This window comes from Typopeltis vanoorti, chromosome 6 (assembly GCF_054136105.1).
Source record: "Typopeltis vanoorti isolate ZY-2024b chromosome 6, IOZ_Tvanoo_1.0, whole genome shotgun sequence".
NCBI classification, from domain to species: Eukaryota; Metazoa; Arthropoda; class Arachnida; order Uropygi; family Thelyphonidae; genus Typopeltis; species Typopeltis vanoorti.
The window spans coordinates 106,632,132-106,651,581 of NC_143554.1; the positions used below are offsets into that span (position 1 = coordinate 106,632,132).

At 39.4% G+C, this 19,450-nt stretch overlaps 1 protein-coding gene across 1 annotated transcript in view; it reads right to left on the reverse strand.

The window, feature by feature from the left end:
• LOC150105777 (uncharacterized) overlaps window positions 1–8,727 on the reverse strand; it is a 29,551-nt gene extending 20,824 nt beyond the window's left edge. The window contains exons 1-2 of the mRNA XM_090394555.1: window positions 8,697–8,727; window positions 8,408–8,539 (exon numbers count right to left, since the gene is read on the reverse strand). Coding sequence (XP_090250681.1) covers window positions 8,408–8,539; window positions 8,697–8,727 — 163 coding nt within the window. The remainder of the gene's footprint in view (window positions 1–8,407; window positions 8,540–8,696) is intronic.
• Between the last annotated feature and the right edge of the window lie 10,723 nt (window positions 8,728–19,450).

A 19,450-nucleotide genomic window follows, 5' to 3' on the forward strand; every position in this document is an offset into this window, starting at 1 on the left:
ATTTTAACGGTATAATAGAACACAGAAACTAAGTAAATAATTAATTTATTAACTTGATGCTGATATTTCGCTGGTATTATAACCAGCATCTTCAGAGCACAAAAACACTGTTTGTCACAATACGCGAGACTAAAACAACATGGTGTACATTAACAAAATTGTAGCAGCAACACAAAGACTAGAGTCCTGATTTTGGCGCCCTCTATCTGAAAAAAAAAAAAAAAAAAAAAAAAACGCTATCATATATTGCTAGAGTCCTAGAAAAGTGCTAGTTTTTCCTTAATATGACTGTCTCCCAGATCTTCGGCAAGTTAATACAGCCATATTTGTTGAGATTTGGGGTGTGTTTTAGGGCTTCTGTCGCCTCTAAGAACAATCTCTCTGATTTATATGGGTTTCTGTGTAGTACTTTTGTGTTTTTCCAGTTGATCCTGTGTGCAGGGGTATCCAGAGCATGGTCTGCTAGGCCCGACTTCCCATAATGATATTTCCGGACGTATCGTTTATGTTCGCTGATGCGGATATTCACAGTTCTTCCTGTTTGACCGTAGTAGGCTTGATTGCATGAGCAGGGTACTTGGTAGACTCCTGGATGTGATAAAGGAGGAATGCTGTCCTTGGGTGAGCGGATGAGGGTGGCTAATTTGCTACATGGTCTGAATGTAGTGCGTAGTTTATGTTTAATGAGAATTCTTGAGATCTTTTCGGATGTGCCTTTAATGTAAGGGATGGTGACTGTTTTGTTGTAGTTCTCTGTGGTGGATGGTGGGAGGGGTTTCTTAGGAGTGTTTAGTATTTTGTTTATTTTTTGTGGATTGTAGCCGTTGGCCAAGAAGGTGTGGCGTAAGTGAGTCAGTTCAGCAGTAAGAGCCTTGTCATTTGAACAGATTGCTCTCGCTCTATGGGTTAGCGTTTTTAAAATGCCATATTGTTGAGAAGGATGATGGTGTGATTGTTTGTGTAAGTATCTGCCTGTATGTGTGGGTTTTCTGAAAACTGAAAATGATAAGGAACCATCTGGGAGACGTGTAATGAGTGTATCCAGGAAGGGCAGACAGTTGTTGGCTTCCGGTTCCATAGTAAAGTGGATTTTTGGGTGTTGGCTATTTAAATGTGCTAGGAATGTTTTCAATGTCTCAGGGCCATGTGGCCAAATGGCAAGCACATCATCAACATAGCGTAGCCAAAGTGTTGGTTTGAGAGTGGCTGTATTGATTGCTTGTTTTTCCAGGTGTTCTATGTAAAAGTTGGCTAGGGGGGGGAGCCCATGGCTGTCCCATCAATTTGTTTGTATATTTTCCCTTTCCATGTGAAATATCCTGCATGTATTGTGAATTTGAATAGTTCAAATATATCAGGGGGGAAGTGTGACTTCAGTAGATTGAGGGTTTCTATTAGTGGTACATTTGTGAATAGTGAAGTGATGTCAAAGCTTACTATTAAGTCTGAGCTTTTTAGGGTGAGGTGTTGTAAGATGCTTTTTAGGTGTGCTGAATTTTTGATAAAGGAGGGAGAATTGTTAGTGAGAGTGGCTAGTAGCTTTGCTAAATGTCTAGCCAGTTTGTATGTGGGACTATTTATACTGTCCACAATTGGGCGTAGGGGTGTGCCTGGTTTGTGAATTTTTGGTGATCCATAGATCCTCGGTGTTCTAACATGGAAGGGTTTGAGTTTGTTAACTGTGTCTTTGGGCCAGGAAGTGACTTTTTTTAATAATTTTCGTGCCTTATTCTTTTGTGTGTTGGTGGGATTGCGATCTATAATTTTGTATGTTGACTGATCTTGTAATAGTGTGTGCATTTTGTTTTCATATTCAGTTGTGTCCATCACCACGGTTGCATTTCCTTTGTCTGCTTTTGTTATGGTAATCTGGCTGTTGTTGTGTAGCTCTTTTATAGCCATGAATTCCTTATGTGGGATATTACTTTTTGGAGGCTTGGACTTGATTAGGATGTTGGCCACATCTAAACGTATGTTGTTAGCTATTGTTGGAGGCAGGTCGTAAATTCCTCGTTCGATGGACGCCATTATTTCGGCTTTTGGAACTTGCTTGGGAGTTATGGCAAAGTTGTGCCCTCGACTTAAAGCAGTTGTGGCTTCTTTGCTTAAGGTGAGTGACGATAGATTCACAACGACGAGGTCTTGTTGTAATTGCGGTCGTTGTATGGTGTTCCGTTGTTGTAGATTTTCGAACTTCTTTTGGTGCCGGTTTTTGACTCTGTCGAATTCTTTTTTTGCCGTTGCGTCGGTGATGTTCTCTAAGATCTGCCAAAGTTCCGTATTTAGAATATTATGCAGTGATTCTCGTAATGCGCTGATGGTTGTATTTGCTTGTGCTAATTCCAGGCGAGTGGTGTTAATTTGTTCGCGTAAAAGCGCTACACTCGCTCGTTTATAATGACTAATAATGGCGTCCATCGAACGAGGAATTTACGACCTGCCTCCAACAATAGCTAACAACATACGTTTAGATGTGGCCAACATCCTAATCAAGTCCAAGCCTCCAAAAAGTAATATCCCACATAAGGAATTCATGGCTATAAAAGAGCTACACAACAACAGCCAGATTACCATAACAAAAGCAGACAAAGGAAATGCAACCGTGGTGATGGACACAACTGAATATGAAAACAAAATGCACACACTATTACAAGATCAGTCAACATACAAAATTATAGATCGCAATCCCACCAACACACAAAAGAATAAGGCACGAAAATTATTAAAAAAAGTCACTTCCTGGCCCAAAGACACAGTTAACAAACTCAAACCCTTCCATGTTAGAACACCGAGGATCTATGGATCACCAAAAATTCACAAACCAGGCACACCCCTACGCCCAATTGTGGACAGTATAAATAGTCCCACATACAAACTGGCTAGACATTTAGCAAAGCTACTAGCCACTCTCACTAACAATTCTCCCTCCTTTATCAAAAATTCAGCACACCTAAAAAGCATCTTACAACACCTCACCCTAAAAAGCTCAGACTTAATAGTAAGCTTTGACATCACTTCACTATTCACAAATGTACCACTAATAGAAACCCTCAATCTACTGAAGTCACACTTCCCCCCTGATATATTTGAACTATTCAAATTCACAATACATGCAGGATATTTCACATGGAAAGGGAAAATATACAAACAAATTGATGGGACAGCCATGGGCTCCCCCCCCTAGCCAACTTTTACATAGAACACCTGGAAAAACAAGCAATCAATACAGCCACTCTCAAACCAACACTTTGGCTACGCTATGTTGATGATGTGCTTGCCATTTGGCCACATGGCCCTGAGACATTGAAAACATTCCTAGCACATTTAAATAGCCAACACCCAAAAATCCACTTTACTATGGAACCGGAAGCCAACAACTGTCTGCCCTTCCTGGATACACTCATTACACGTCTCCCAGATGGTTCCTTATCATTTTCAGTTTTCAGAAAACCCACACATACAGGCAGATACTTACACAAACAATCACACCATCATCCTTCTCAACAATATGGCATTTTAAAAACGCTAACCCATAGAGCGAGAGCAATCTGTTCAAATGACAAGGCTCTTACTGCTGAACTGACTCACTTACGCCACACCTTCTTGGCCAACGGCTACAATCCACAAAAAATAAACAAAATACTAAACACTCCTAAGAAACCCCTCCCACCATCCACCACAGAGAACTACAACAAAACAGTCACCATCCCTTACATTAAAGGCACATCCGAAAAGATCTCAAGAATTCTCATTAAACATAAACTACGCACTACATTCAGACCATGTAGCAAATTAGCCACCCTCATCCGCTCACCCAAGGACAGCATTCCTCCTTTATCACATCCAGGAGTCTACCAAGTACCCTGCTCATGCAATCAAGCCTACTACGGTCAAACAGGAAGAACTGTGAATATCCGCATCAGCGAACATAAACGATACGTCCGGAAATATCATTATGGGAAGTCGGGCCTAGCAGACCATGCTCTGGATACCCCTGCACACAGGATCAACTGGAAAAACACAAAAGTACTACACAGAAACCCATATAAATCAGAGAGATTGTCTTAGAGGCGACAGAAGCCCTAAAACACACCCCAAATCTCAACAAATATGGCTGTATTAACTTGCCGAAGATCTGGGAGACAGTCATATTAAGGAAAAACTAGCACTTTTCTAGGACTCTAGCAATATATGATAGCGTTTTTTTTTTTTTTTTTTTTTTTTTCAGATAGAGGGCGCCAAAATCAGGACTCTAGTCTTTGTGTTGCTGCTACAATTTTGTTAATGTACACCATGTTGTTTTAGTCTCGCGTATTGTGACAAACAGTGTTTTTGTGCTCTGAAGATGCTGGTTATAATACCAGCGAAATATCAGCATCAAGTTAATAAATTAATTATTTACTTAGTTTCTGTGTTCTATTATACCGTTAAAATAATAAACAACATGTTCGACGAACACATAAGTCTGTCCACACGTTTATTCATAACCAAGTCGGCACCATTGCTTGAATGAGGAGAGTGACCATGTGGTCTTGACTTGGGAGGTTATAAAACATGATGAATATTGTCAAGTAGTATATGTGAAACTACAAGAAGGAAGCTTGAAGATGTGCATTGTGACCGGCATGGTAGGGAAAGCAAAATCAGATTATGAGAAGAAACTACTTGAGCAGGCCAAAGGAAATCCAAACAAGTACTTTTGTTAAGTGGTAAGTAAGAGGAAGAATAACTATGGAAGGATAACCTTAAGGAGCATAGATGGTAGCAATGTACAGAAGCAGATAAAATAGTTGAGTTACTGAGTGACCACTTTGCAAGGGTATACCATCCAAGTGAGGTTACTGCTGTGAAACTGATGTGGTGAATAAATCAGGTTCTTAGGCTATAGAAAAGTCCCAAGGGAGTGGAAGGAAGGCAAAATAATTCCTTTGCACAAAGAAGGATCTGAGGTAACAAATTCTAAACCAATTAGTAGCTCAGGAGAGGTGGTAAAAGTACTAGAAAAATTGGTCAAAAAGAGAATCCAGGAATGGGTGGATAAGAATATGATACTCTATGATGGGCAGCATGATTTTGTAAAGAGTTGGTCATGAGTTAGTAATCTCCTAACTTTTTATAATAGTGACAGCTAATATGGATAAAGGGATGACTAACGATGATTCTGCTGGATTTTGCAAAAGCATTTGGCAGAATGGACAGACCAAAAGTGGCACATGGAGGAGTAGGATCCAGGAACAAGCATGCAATTAGTGGTGTGTCACCAGGTTCTGTGCAATTTATACATAACTGACATAGGAAATAATCTAAAGGAAAATATTAAGTTGTTTGCTGATGACACAAAATTGGGTAGAGTAATAGTAAAGCAATATGGTGAGCTTACAGGATGTGTAAAACAAGCTATCAGTATGAGCAAAAGATGATGGGTACCAGTTCAATGTGGAGAAACGCCTATATCGATTTTACATGGGCCATAAAATACATATAATTAGAACTGCATGTAACCTACTGTAATGTAATAAAATTTGTGATTATAATGTTAGAATAACTGAAAGTAGAACCACAAGCAATTGTAACTAAAAATATCACAGGATTAGGCTAGTAAACTGAAGGTCATCAGCCTCAAAGGACACCGGATTATATTAGTTTTGCCACCAAACCTAACGTAAGTGTCAGTGATAAGGGTACCTCCAGTAAATCTGGGAAGTTTTGGAAGGAAGGCCAAGGGACGGCAAATGATATAAAAGGCAGAGATTGAGGGGCAAAAGCTCTCTTATTTTTTGTTCCCGTGGCAAGCTTTTCGAGGAGGAGAAGAGTCGGGGGTCCCGCGAGCAGTAGTTCTGGAGATCACGGAGTGAAATATAGCCTTTTCTGCCACAAAACTGGCAGAAAAGGCTATATTTCAAGATATCCTTCCATAAAAATTCTTCAATGAATGTCCAGATCCACGTGCATGCTGATTTGTCGCAGCCAAACCCGTTCTTGACATCGCCAAAGAAATGCAGTACTGTTACAAGGGAGGAAATTGTCAGACAACTACCGTCGGATTAGTGCCCAATCACAAGTTTAAGAAAGGAGCCAGCGGAATTCAACCTTAATCATTTTGATTCAGGACTGTACAATGATATAGTGAGCTTGTAAGTAGATTGCTGTCATATTAATAGCCTAGATTGTGTGTACAGACGGTAGATGTTGATTCTGTTTAACTAATGGCATAATGTGTTGAAGAGGTCAGAAAGCCCAATGTGAGTTTGAATGTGTTTAAAAGAGCACTGTAGACTTGAATAGTGTTTGTGTTATCTAATGCTTGGAACGTGTATAGCATAATTTTGCCTTATATTATTTGTAATGAGAGTAAGGTTATGTGTGCTAAAATCCATCCATGTGTCTAATAAATTGAGTGTAAATAATTTTTTATTATTATCACGTAACACCTCCAGGGAGTCCAAGGACTCATCGAGGGAGGGCACCTAATTACAACTCTCTCTCTCTCTCCACCAATCGCAACTATCACCAACGCCATCTACCGCCGACCACCATTCTCACAAACAATCACGCCCACGGCGGGATTCGAACCCTCAGCCTTTTGGCTGGAGAGCGGATACGCTAACCACTCGGCCAACCAGGCCGAATTTCTTTGTCTAATGCTTTAAGTGAATTATTTTAATGAATGTGTGGAGAATCAGGCATGTGATATGTCCTATTTCCTTTGTATATTAATTGTCTTCGTTAGAATAAACATATTTGGTTTTGTTAATAGCTTGCCTGATCTTCGTTAGCCAATGCACTGTCTCACAAAAACTAATCGAACCTGTGTGCCTAAGTAAACTAACAGCCACAACTGAGTAATTCATGAGATAAAATTGATTTAAGGGTTATTATACGTGCTTAGCTAAATTATTCTCTTGTATGTAAAGGAAAAATAGAAAATTCTTTTACATGATCCTTAATGGCGCAGTCGTTAACAAAAATAAATTTTTAAGGATTAATACATTTGAATTATAGCTACGTAGCTATAATTCAAATGTATTAATCAAATGGATTAATACATTTGAATTATAGCTACGTAGATTAAGGATTCGGTCCCAGCCAGAGGCTTTTCCTAAGTCTACGATACTAGAATGAGTGAGAGTATACTTAACGGCATTGAAAGGGGAGGGGGGGGGGATGTAAAGCTAAGGAGATTACAAAAGGACTAAAGTGTCAAATAATAGTATTATACGTGAGTTAGAGATTAGAGCATATAGGCATTTTGTACAAGCTCAAGCAACCACGAAAGTAACGAAGAAAGAGCAGAAATACATAGAGTAAAAAGGTAACGTCATAAAATAATATAATGGCACGCAAAAAGTTAAGCAAGTTTGAACGACGCAGTTAGTAGTTGGAAGGGACAACTCATTAGATGCTGCTGGTACACTCTCCCTCGATGAGTCTTTAGACTCCCTGGAGGTGTCACATAATAACAATAATAATAATAATAATAAATTACAAAATATTACAAATGGTGCAGTTCGACATAATAAAATAATAAGTAATAAATTTTACAATGCATCTTGTGATGAACAGATTACAAGCTCTATACCACACTGATGGAAATGTACTCCAGGAAATAAATTAAGCTAGGGATTTAGGGATGGTAGAGAGAGTTGAAGTTTAGACGGCATACTGCTAAGGTAGCAAAGGTAGTTCTTAGGATTACTTAGCTATTGAAGAACACACTAATAAATAGAGATAAGGAAGTTGTTATTCCTCTTTGTAAGGCCTCTTGATTTGTTTGATATATCCACGTGGATTACTGTGTTCAGGGCTGGTCGCCTGAGTTTCTTGGGAATGAAAGTAGTTGAAAGTAGTGGAGAGGATTCAGATGTGGTTGACCAAGATGGTAAGTGGTCTGTGGAATGCTTCTTATGAGACTATCCTCATAGAGAGCATTCAATCTATATTTAGGATCTGTGGGTTGCAGAAGGTGGATGATAGATGAAAATGATGAGATATGATTGAAATATTTTAATTTCTTCAAGGGTTTTATAGGATGAATGAGGGAGAGGTGTTTCAGCTCTTTACTAGAGGAGCTGCAACCAGAGGTCAACCCTGGAAGTTGAGTAAACGTGTGGTTAATAGGGGGTATGTGGTCTAGATTTTTCACTTGGAGAGTGGGAAATGAATGGAATGGATTGATGGAGTTGGATATGAGTGATCTGTCTGTTAACGAGTGTGTAGGTAGTTTGGATCTCCTGCGATGATTTTTTGGACTCCAAGGAGTTGCTGTACAGTAATAATAATATTTCTGTATGATAACAAGATTGCTGATAAACACACTGATTTTTGCTTACATAAACATGTCAACAGATCAAATAATGTATCAACAAGAAAATGAAAACAGAGAATGAAGAATTATCAACATACGTACCACTGCTATTTCGTGAATGACTCAAAGATACATTAGAACCAAAAGGACTGGAAGGCGGACTCAAATTCTTTATACTGTCTGAAGAACTAATGCGAGTACTTAATGGAGTACTAGTTTTAGGTCTGGATATATCTGAAATATATAAAAATGGAAGCAATCAACAGAAGAAAATATTAATTTTCAGTTTGAGTTCAATGCAACTAGAATACATTTTTGAGACAGGTGTTTTATTAGGAAGCTTGAACAAATAAAAAAAAAAAAAAAATAATAATAAATTGCGTCTATGGACTTATTTGACTTAGAAAGTCATATAAATCCATAGTATTTAACCATGAAATCAAGATGCATATCTTGATTTCATATATATAATTCAGGGAACAAAAAAACAGTACACCACCCCCCCCCCCCCCCACCCCCCCCCCCCCCCACCCCCCCCCCCCCCCACCCCCCCCCCCCCCCACCCCCCCCCCCCCCCACCCCCCCCCCCCCCCACCCCCCCCCCCCCCCACCCCCCCCCCCCCCCACCCCCCCCCCCCCCCACCCCCCCCCCCCCCCACCCCCCCCCCCCCCCACCCCCCCCCCCCCCCACCCCCCCCCCCCCCCACCCCCCCCCCCCCCCACCCCCCCCCCCCCCCACCCCCCCCCCCCCCCACCCCCCCCCCCCCCCACCCCCCCCCCCCCCCACCCCCCCCCCCCCCCACCCCCCCCCCCCCCCACCCCCCCCCCCCCCCACCCCCCCCCCCCCCCACCCCCCCCCCCCCCCACCCCCCCCCCCCCCCACCCCCCCCCCCCCCCACCCCCCCCCCCCCCCACCCCCCCCCCCCCCCACCCCCCCCCCCCCCCACCCCCCCCCCCCCCCACCCCCCCCCCCCCCCACCCCCCCCCCCCCCCACAAACACCAATATTGAACAACTGCAGCATGGCTATCTGGGATGTTACAATTTTCCTCTCAAACTCATCATCACAGCGAAAGATATTTTCTGATCTATTCCAGCAAACGGAGTGACTTTGTTGGTTATCATTAGGATTATTTGAAAAAAGAATATGACTGGATAACGGCGTTGCATGAGATCTTTTGTAAGAGATATCTCTCTTATGCTCTTCTATTCTTTGTTCAATAGATTTGTTTATTTGTCCAAAGTATGGGATATTGCAATCGCACCACAATTTATATACTCCAGGGTACTTAAGGTTGTGATGAGTAGGTTTTGGATGGCTGATTAGAGAACGGATTTTAGGAAGTGTGGTGAAGAAGGTCCTGATATTATATTTTTTAAGGACTTTAGCTATTTTTTTGGAGACTGTGCTAAAGTATGGAATGGAGATGCTACCTTTAAAATTAATAGTCTCTGTTGTGCACTGTCTAGGAGGATCCAGAAGAAATTTCTTAATTGTTTTTTCAGAGTATCCATTTTGTTTAAAAGTAAGAGTGAGGTGATTCATTTCTTTTTGTAGTTCATCTTGTTCATTTAAGAGAGAACGTGCTCTGTGTCCCAAGGTTTATATATATATTGGGATAGGAGAAAGTTACATTAATCATTGGCTATATTAAGATTTCCATTGTGTGTGTATGTGTGTATATATAATTGAAATTTAATAACTAGAAATCAAGGGATAACAAAATTTCTTCAATTATGTGATATAGCCAAATAAATCCATTGCATCAGATATATATTATAAGTTTTTACTTGTAATTTTCAGAAAGTGTTAAATATTTGACTAGTTATATTCTTGTGCATAAAACATGACATGAATGCATGCATGCATGCATGCTCTTTTTTTTGTCTTATTCTCGTACTGCACTGTTTCTGCTGTTATTGTAGATTGTGCTCTTATATTGTAAGTTGATGTTAACATCAGAATTTACTACACTGCAGCAATTATTTTTCTGTAAATCTTATAACCATTATGAAATGTATATAAAATCATTAAAATGTTGCAGTACCAGAATTCTTCCATTCAGCATAAATTATATTTAAAATTTTCTGCAAAGAAAGCATATATTGTGGTCTTTTTTTTTTCCCCCTCTAGAGAGGAAGATTATCACTCTCTCCATCACAGTCACATGTGAAATCTGTAGAAACTCAACATTCCTTAACTTCACAGCTTAGGTCTCCAGGAACCCTGCCTTCTGTGATAAATCACTCCAGTCCATCACAAGTAACACATTCCCATGCTATAATACGTAAAACTATTAAAAGTGGCCTTCCACGTCCAGCTAAAGTCCATTCTTCATGTAAAGTAAAGTAAGTGTTTCATATACATATGGATTAATGCATTGATATATTGTATATATATATATATATATAATAACACACAGACAGAGTGATCCACATGGCACCCACCCAACAGATCGGTGGGGGGGGCATGGTCAACAGTTTAGAGTATTTGCCGGCACACACTTATTTTTCATTGAAAATATGTCTGAAAAACTGGGTACATCTTATACATCAATACTCAGTTTTTATTATTTCATTTCTGGAAATTTTCTCTGTTCCGAGTTACGCGATTTCTTTCTTGCTTCCTTGCGGTGTGCGAGAGCATTCCAGTTACGTAGAGTTCAGTGGATGCGCATGCTCTGTCATCGATGATCACAGCTGTGTTCCTGTTCATTTAAACTTTCCAATTGTTATCGCGGTTGTTGTGAACGGTGATAAATTTCTGCCGTTAAATTTTCTCTAAATTTCTTGGCAAATTATGTCTGAAAAACGGCATTGCTACAATATTGCATACAAGCTACATGTGATTGCGTATGCTAAAGAACATGGAAACAGGGCTGCAGAGTGGCATTTCGAGCCATCTCCAACTGAGAAAATCATAATAATTTGGTGGAATCAGGAAGAGGATCTAAAAAATGTGTACAAAAAAGGGGTGCATCTTTATATGCCAGCAAATACAGTAAATGATGTTCAATCCAGATATTCAAATAATCTGTAAAACTGCAAATAATAGACATGCAGCAATTGATTTTTCAGACTTTTCCAGTGTAGTGTTATAGTAGTCTGATATTCAGGTAATGTTTAAAACTACAATGTGACATCACAGTGATTGATCAATTTTTGGGACACTTTTTCATATGTAAGGCAAGGATTAGAGGTTCATATAATCTGTCAAGTTACAAATAATGGACAATTAAATAATTCAGTTTCAGATGTTAGGTTGGAATTTGAAAACAGTCAAATGTCCTTATTCATTATTTATAATTTTGACAAAAAAAAAAAAAGATTAACTGATTGCAAAAGGTAATATTTTCCATAACTTTCACATTTTATATATATATATATATATATATATATATATATATATATATATATATATATATATATATATGAATAATTGACAAAAAAAATTTATTCTCTGGTGTACATTTTTTAAAACGTGTATGTGTACAAGATATGGACAAATAGTCCGTAGCTTTGTTTTATCTGTTGCCAGGTATGCTTCCCTAACTTATGTCAGAAGCAACTCATGAAATTAAGATACTTTGCATCATATATTTCAAATTATATTTCACAGAAGAACAGCAAACTTTAATGATTACTGTGTAGGTATTGATTCTGTGTTAAAAGAGGGATTTTTTGGGGTAAGAAACTATTAAAGATCTCATAGTTTTAGTTTTGCAAAGTCACAAATTAATCTTTTTGAAAGTGCAGAACATTCAGAAGCATGATGAAGTATTAAAATGAATCCAGTATTTCCATGCCCAAAGAAAGCTACAAGTTCATTTTTGATAACAAAAGAATGTTGATCGTATTTTTTCAACAATAATGCAGTTGTGTTTCAAGAATTTATTATGTGCACTATTAATTTATTTATAAATTTATTAACTACACCGTGATTGAATATATCTGCATAGGAGTTTTCAGTTATCTACAATCTTGAGTAATTGTAGATATTATTAATCACTTCTTTTTTCCATTTTTGTCGAACTGCACCGTTCGTAAATATTATTAATTATTTACTTTGTTTTCTAGTTACTCTTATCTTTAATGAATTCCCCCCCCCCCCCTTTACATTGATATCAGTGTCTGCTTGAGTTTATGTTAAATTCCTTCGGAGACGGTAACCTCTATCTTTGCCTAAAATGTTCTAATCTTAAAACTTGTCTGATACTATTATTTGACCTTAGTCTGCTTGCAATCTGCTTAACTTACCCCCCCCCCCCCCAGTATCGTAAGATATACCCTTATACGTGCTAATATTGTAAAATAAGGAAAAACCTCTGGCTAAGGGCAAATCCTGAATTTAGGTTGCTAATGCTCATGTTTATTAGTTAACGACTGCGCCATCAAAGACTGTAAATTTTATATTCTTTACAAACATGAGAATTTATCACCTAAGCACACATAAGAGCCCTTTGTTCATTAATCTCAAGCAACTCTGAATTGTACAGTCGTGTCATCACACAGGTCCGATTAGTTTTTGTGAGACAGTGCATTGGTTAACAAAGATCAGGCAAGCTATTTACAAAACAAAACATGTTTATTTTAACTAATACAATAATTTTTCAAACAGCAGTGGGCATATCACTATTAAAAAAGACAAATATGCTCTGAAACCTATGACATGTTAAAAGAGGTATTTTTGGGGGTAAGAAACTATTAAAGATCTGAAAGTTTTAGTTTTGCAAAGTTACAAATTAATCTTTTTTAAGGTGCAGAAAATTGTGATTCAATTTTTGAAGTAAACTAATCACTAGAGACATTAAACAAAAAAATCTCACACTCAACTTATTTATCACGTGAAAGGTCCTTAGCCCACAAAGCCTTGCATTGAGTTGAATTGAGTTAACACAAGCAACATACAAACTTATACCATTCATTTATGCACATACAAATTAACGCTCGGCTCTCTAACTTCTTTGCTACTTACTACAATTGATTAAACAGGACTAGCATTGATTATCTACACAATCAATCTAGGTCATTAACATAGAGCAATCTACTTACTAGCTCTCAGTATCTTGCAAAGTCCTAGGGTTTTCGAGGGGTATGGGTGAGTTCTGCTGGCTCCTTCCTCATTCTTGCAAAATGGCTGCGATCGGGCACTATTCAACAGTTGTCATCTTGCAAGTTCTCTCCTTTGGAAAAGTAATACAGTTCTTCGGCAATGTTAAGAACCACTCCGGTTGCAGCATATCAGCATGCACATGAATCGATACTTTCATCGAAGAACATCTCGGAAGGTTCCTTTGAATACGGCCTTCCCTGACTCCCCTCTTGCACTGGGATCACCTACCAGTGAACTACCCAAGATCTCCCAGACAACTCCTCGAGGGACTCCCTACTCTTCTCCTCCCAAGACTCCAGAAAAATTAGAAGAAAAAAGCCCCTTCGCCTGCCAATCATGGCCTTTTATATCGTTTGCCATCCCTTGTCTTACCATTAAAACTTCCCGGATTTTTTCTTGAATTTGAAGCACCCTGACGTCACTTACGCATACTTTAGGTTTTGGCAGCAAAACTCCTATATTTCAGTGACCTTAGAGATTATTGTTTACCTCCAGCTCACTAGCATAATTCTGTCTAATCCTTTTAGTTACATATACTTTGTAGTTCTACATTCAGTCATTTTCGCAATATAATACGAAGTTTAATACATTAAAGCAAGTTATATACACTTCTGATTTTATATATTTTATGACCTATGTAAAATCGATATAGGTGAAACAAAATTTTTCTTTATTTCACCATAAGAGAGTTTACGTAATAACACATTGGTTGGCATCCTGGATGACTGACTTGTTTCACTAAGTGAATAGCACTTCCATGCTCCAACCAGTAGGTCATAGGTTTGAATCCCACTGCAGGCATAGATGTTTGTGAATGTCTTTAGACAGTAAATGATTTTCATTGCCCTGTGTGAGGCTAGTACTACTACTCTGTTTATTTGAAGTCTTAGCTTGTAAAAGTTCCATATTTGGTCTCTAGAACAAGGTTTCAGGATTATCTATTCCTCAGCCCAGTAGTCAAGAAGAAAGCGTATCACTGTTTTTATCTAGTGATTGATTATTGATTAACTTAAGGAATTCACAATGTACACTAGAATATAAATTAAATTAAACTTTAATATATATTTCCAATGTTTCGGCAACGCCACGTTGCAATCTTCTAAGGAACTTAAAATAAAGACGTGCATGCAGCCACTACACATAGTAAATGAGGATGAAGCGAGGAGGCTATTGTTTCTCCTAAAAGTCCTGATGGTGTCCCCTAGCGGGCTATGTAGGTACTCTTTGCCGTTGGGCTGAAGGTTTCCTGGTGTACGTCTCCCAAATTTGAGGCATTCTCATGCAACCAAATTTGTTGAGGTTTGGCATGTTTCTTAGGGTTGAGGTTGATTCCATGAAAAGTCTTTCAAATTTGAACTTGCTAAGGTGTATTATTGTGGCTTTCTTCCACCGTATTCTGTGGCATGTATCCAGAGCATGGTCTGCAAGACTAGAGTGGCTATACTGGTGAAAAACGGTTGTAGTCCTTGTATTCTGAAATTCTGATATTCGCTGCCCTGCTTGTTTGGCCAAAGTAGGACATCTTAGAGCTGCAAGGGACCTGGTATACACCAGGTAGGTCTTTAGTGGAGAGGATAACGGATGCCAATTTTCTATATGGTCTGTAACAAGAGGTCAAGTTGTGTTTTTTTACAATTTTGGTAATTTTTTCCGAGGTACCTCGGATGTAGGAAATGGTGATGGATTTAGAGTAATCCTTGTTGTGAAGGGACGGGAGAGTTGTGGTTTACTGGTTTCAATATTTTTTTTTTTTTTTTTTTTTTAAGGAGGGGGGATAGTCATTGGGCTGAGATGACTCCCCCCCCCCCCAAGGATGTAATTTAGTTCAGTGGTTATAGCATTGTCATTTGAACAGATTAGTTTAGCCCTGTTGTGTAGTGTCTTAATAACTCCATATTGTTGTGTGTGTGTGTTGGGGGGGGGGGGGGGTTGTTGGTGAATGTATCTTCCTGTATTGGTATAGGTGGATTTTTCTATAAACTGAGAAAGCCAAGGTTCCATCAGACTGCGGGTAAGTAGTGTGTCTAGGAAACGAAGGCTATTGTTTTCCTCTTTTTCCAGGGTGAACTTGATTCTGGGGTGTTCATTGTTTAACTGTGTTAAGAAGGAGAGAAGTGTATCAGAGCCATGTGGCCAAATTGCGAACACAACATCAATGTAGCGAAGCCATATGGTTGGTTTTTGTGGGGCAGAGTTTAAGGCTTTCTCTTCAAAAGTCTCCATAAAGAAGTTGGCCGGGGGGGGGGGGGGAGTGGTGAACCCATGGCTCTTCCCCTCTGTTTGTTTGTAGAATTTTCCCTGCCAAACAAAATAGCCTGAGTTCATTGTGAACTGAAATAGGGCTGAGATATCGGGAGGAAATTTAGCTTGAATTAGCTCTAAGTTTCCTTGAGTGGGACATTTGTGAATAAGGAGGAGACGTCAAAACTGACCATTATGTCAGTATGTTGGAGTGTAAGATTTTCTATGCTGGCTTTGAAGTGGGCTGAGATTTTTATGTGTGATGGTGTGTTGGCAGTATAGTTTGTGAGCACTTTGGCCAAATGTTTAGCTAATTTGTATGTGGGGGAATCAATGCCATCCACTATGGGACGTAATGGCTCATTTTCTTTATGTATTTTTGGGAGTCCATATATACGGTTGGGTATAGAGTTAAAAGGTTTTAATTTGTTAGTAACTTCTACAGGCCAAGAAGTGACCTTCTTAAGGAGTCTATGGAGTTTTCTGATTTGTGAGTTGGTGGGATTGTATTCAATAGGGAGGTAAGTAGCCCGATCTAATAATAGAGCATTAAGCTTACCTGTGTAGTCCGTTTGGTTGAGTACTACGGTGGCGTTTCCCTTATCCGCTTTGGAGATTACTATTTCTTTGTTTTTCTTCATTTCCTGTAGAGCTTTATATTCACTATTGGATATGTTGGTTTTTGGTGGTCTTGCTTTGGTGAGAACTTGAGAACACAAGCTGCATCCAGTCTAATATTGTTTGCGATGTGGTTTTTGGAAGGTGGCGGATCCAGCTTTCAATCTGGATCATTATATCCTCGGCCGGTATTTATCTGGGAGCAATTGCGAAGTTGTGGCCACGTGAAAGAACAATGAGTGATGCAGGCTTCAACGTAACTGAAGAAAGATTGACTACAGTGTTGGTTGGAAGTTTTGGTTCGGAGGTTGAGTTCTTTTTTGATTTCTCAAATTTCTTGATATGTCGATCCTGTATTTTCTTTATTTGCCGCAGTGAGTGTTGGTTGGAAGTTTTGGTTCGGAGGTCAAGTTCTTTTTTAATTTCTCAAATTTCTTGATATGTCGATCCGTATTTTCTCAATTCTTTATCTGCCGCAGTGCACGATACGTCATGTAAAATTGACCAAAGCTCGTGATTTAACATGTTGGAAAGCTCTTCTTCAAGTGCCCGAATAGCTTTGTTTGCATCACTTAGGAGAATACGCGTGGCAGCAATTTTTTCCCGTAGCAGAGCATAGCTGGCGTGGTTATAAATTCGGAGAGCCTTTTGTGAAAAGAAACGGTGCTTAAATTCCACATAATTTGGGATTACCTGATTATCCAAGCAGCATTTTAGGAAGGTCAGACGATTCACTTGTCTTGATAACGTCAGCTTCATTTTACCGTATTGGTGGGCCTTGCGTGCGATGGAATCTCCGTGGATGATAGTAATTCTCGTAGAAAGGCTTATACGTTGATTATACATGATTAATAATTAACTTAAGGAATTCACACTTACTTTGGCCAAACAAGCAGGACAGCGAATATCAGAATTTCAGAACACAAGGACTACATCCGTTTTCATTGGTATAGCCACTTTGGTCTTCAAGGCCAAATCTTCTGTGGAAGAAAGCCATATTATGGCTTTCTTCTACAGAATACAGTGGAAGAAAGCCATAATAATACACCTTAGAAGATTCAAATTTGAAAGACTTTTCATGGAATCAGCCTCAGCCCTAAGAAACATGCCAAACCTCAACAAATTTGGTTGCATGAGACTGCCCCAAATTTGGGAGATGTACATCAGGAGTCCTTCAGCCCAATGGCCAGGAATACCTACATAAGTTTAATTTAATTTATATTCTAGTGTACATTGTGAATTCCTTAAGTTAATTATTAATCATGTATAATCAATGTATAAGCCTTTCTATGAGAATTACTATCATCCACGGAGATTCCATCGCACGCAAGGCCCACCAATACGGTAAAATGAAGCTGATGTTATCAAGACAACTGAATCGTCTGACCTTCCTAAAATGCTGCTTGGATAATCAGGTAATCCCAAATTGTGTGGAATTTATAACCACGCCAGCTATGCTCTGCTACGGGAACAAATTGCTGCCACGCGTGTTCTCCTAACTGACGCAAACAAAGCTATTCGGGCACTTGAAGAAGAGCTTTCCAACACATTAAATCACGAGCTTTGGTCAATTTTACATGACGTATCGTGCACTGCAGCAGATAAACAATTGAGAAAATACGGATCGACATATCAAGAAATTTGAGAAATTAAAAAAGAACTTGACCTCCGAACCAAAACTTCCAACCAACACTCACTGCGGCAAATAAAGAATTGAGAAATTCAGGATCCACATATCAAGAAATTTGAGAAATCAAAAAAGAACTCAACCTCCGAACCAAAACTTCCAACCAACACTGTAGTCGATCTTCTTCAGTTACGTTGAAGCCTGCATCACTCATTGCTCTTTCACGTGGCCACAACTTCGCAATTGCTCCCAGATAAATACCGGCCGAGGATATAATGATCCAGATTGAACGCTGGATCAGCCACCTTCCAAACCACATCGCAAACAATATTAGACTGGATGTAGCTTGTGTTCTCACCAAAGCAAGACCACCAAAAACCAACATATCCAATAGTGAATATAAAGCTCTGCAGGAAATGAAGAAAAACAAAGAAATAGTAATCTCCAAAGCGGATAAGGGAAACGCCACCATAGTACTCAACCAAACGGACTACACAAGTAAGCTTAATGCTCTATTATTAGATCGGGCTACTTACCTCCCTATTGAATACAATCTCACCAACTCACAAATTAGAAAACTCCATAGACCCCTTAAGAAGGTCACTTCTTGGCCTGTAGAAGTTACTAACAAATTAAAACCTTTTAACTCTATACCCAACCGTATATATGGACTCCCAAAAATACATAAAGAAAATGTGCCATTACATCCCATAGTGGATGGCATTGATTCCCCCACATACAAATTAGCTAAACATTTGGCCAAAGTGCTCACACACTATACTGCCAACACACCATCACACATAAAAAACTCAGTCCACTTCAAAGCCAGCATAGAAAACCTTACACTCCAACATACTGACATAATGGTCAGTTTTGACGTCTCCTCCTTATTCACAAATGTCCCACTCAAGGAAACTTAGAGCTAATTCAAGCCAAATTTCCTCCCGATATCTCAGCCCTATTTTAGTTCACAATGAACTCAGGCTATTTTGTTTGGCAGAAAAAATTCTACAAAGAAACAGAGGGGGACAGCCATGGGTTCACCACTCTCCCCACCCTTCGCCAACGTCTTTATGGAGACTTCTGATGAGAAAGCTGTAAACTTTGCCCCACAAAAACCAACCATATGGCTTTGCTACATTGATGATGTGTTCGCTTTGGCCACATGGCTCTGATATTCTCCTCTCCTTCTTAATACACTTAAACAACCAACAGAATCAAGTTCACCCTGGAAAAAATAGGAAAACAACAGCCTCCTTTTCCTAGACGCACTGTTCACCCCACCAGCCTGATGGAATCTTAGTTTTCTCAGTTTATAGAAAACCCACCCATACAGGCAGATACATCCACCAACAATCCCCCCCCCCCCCCGCTCACAACAATATGGAGTTATTAAGACACTACACAACATTGCTAAACTAATCTGTTTAAATGACAATGTCCTAACCACTGAACTCATCATCATCATCATCATGCATATCAAGGATTTAGGCCTAGCATGGCCTGTTCCGGCCTTAGAAGTCATCGTTTAAGAGGACGTCCTGGTT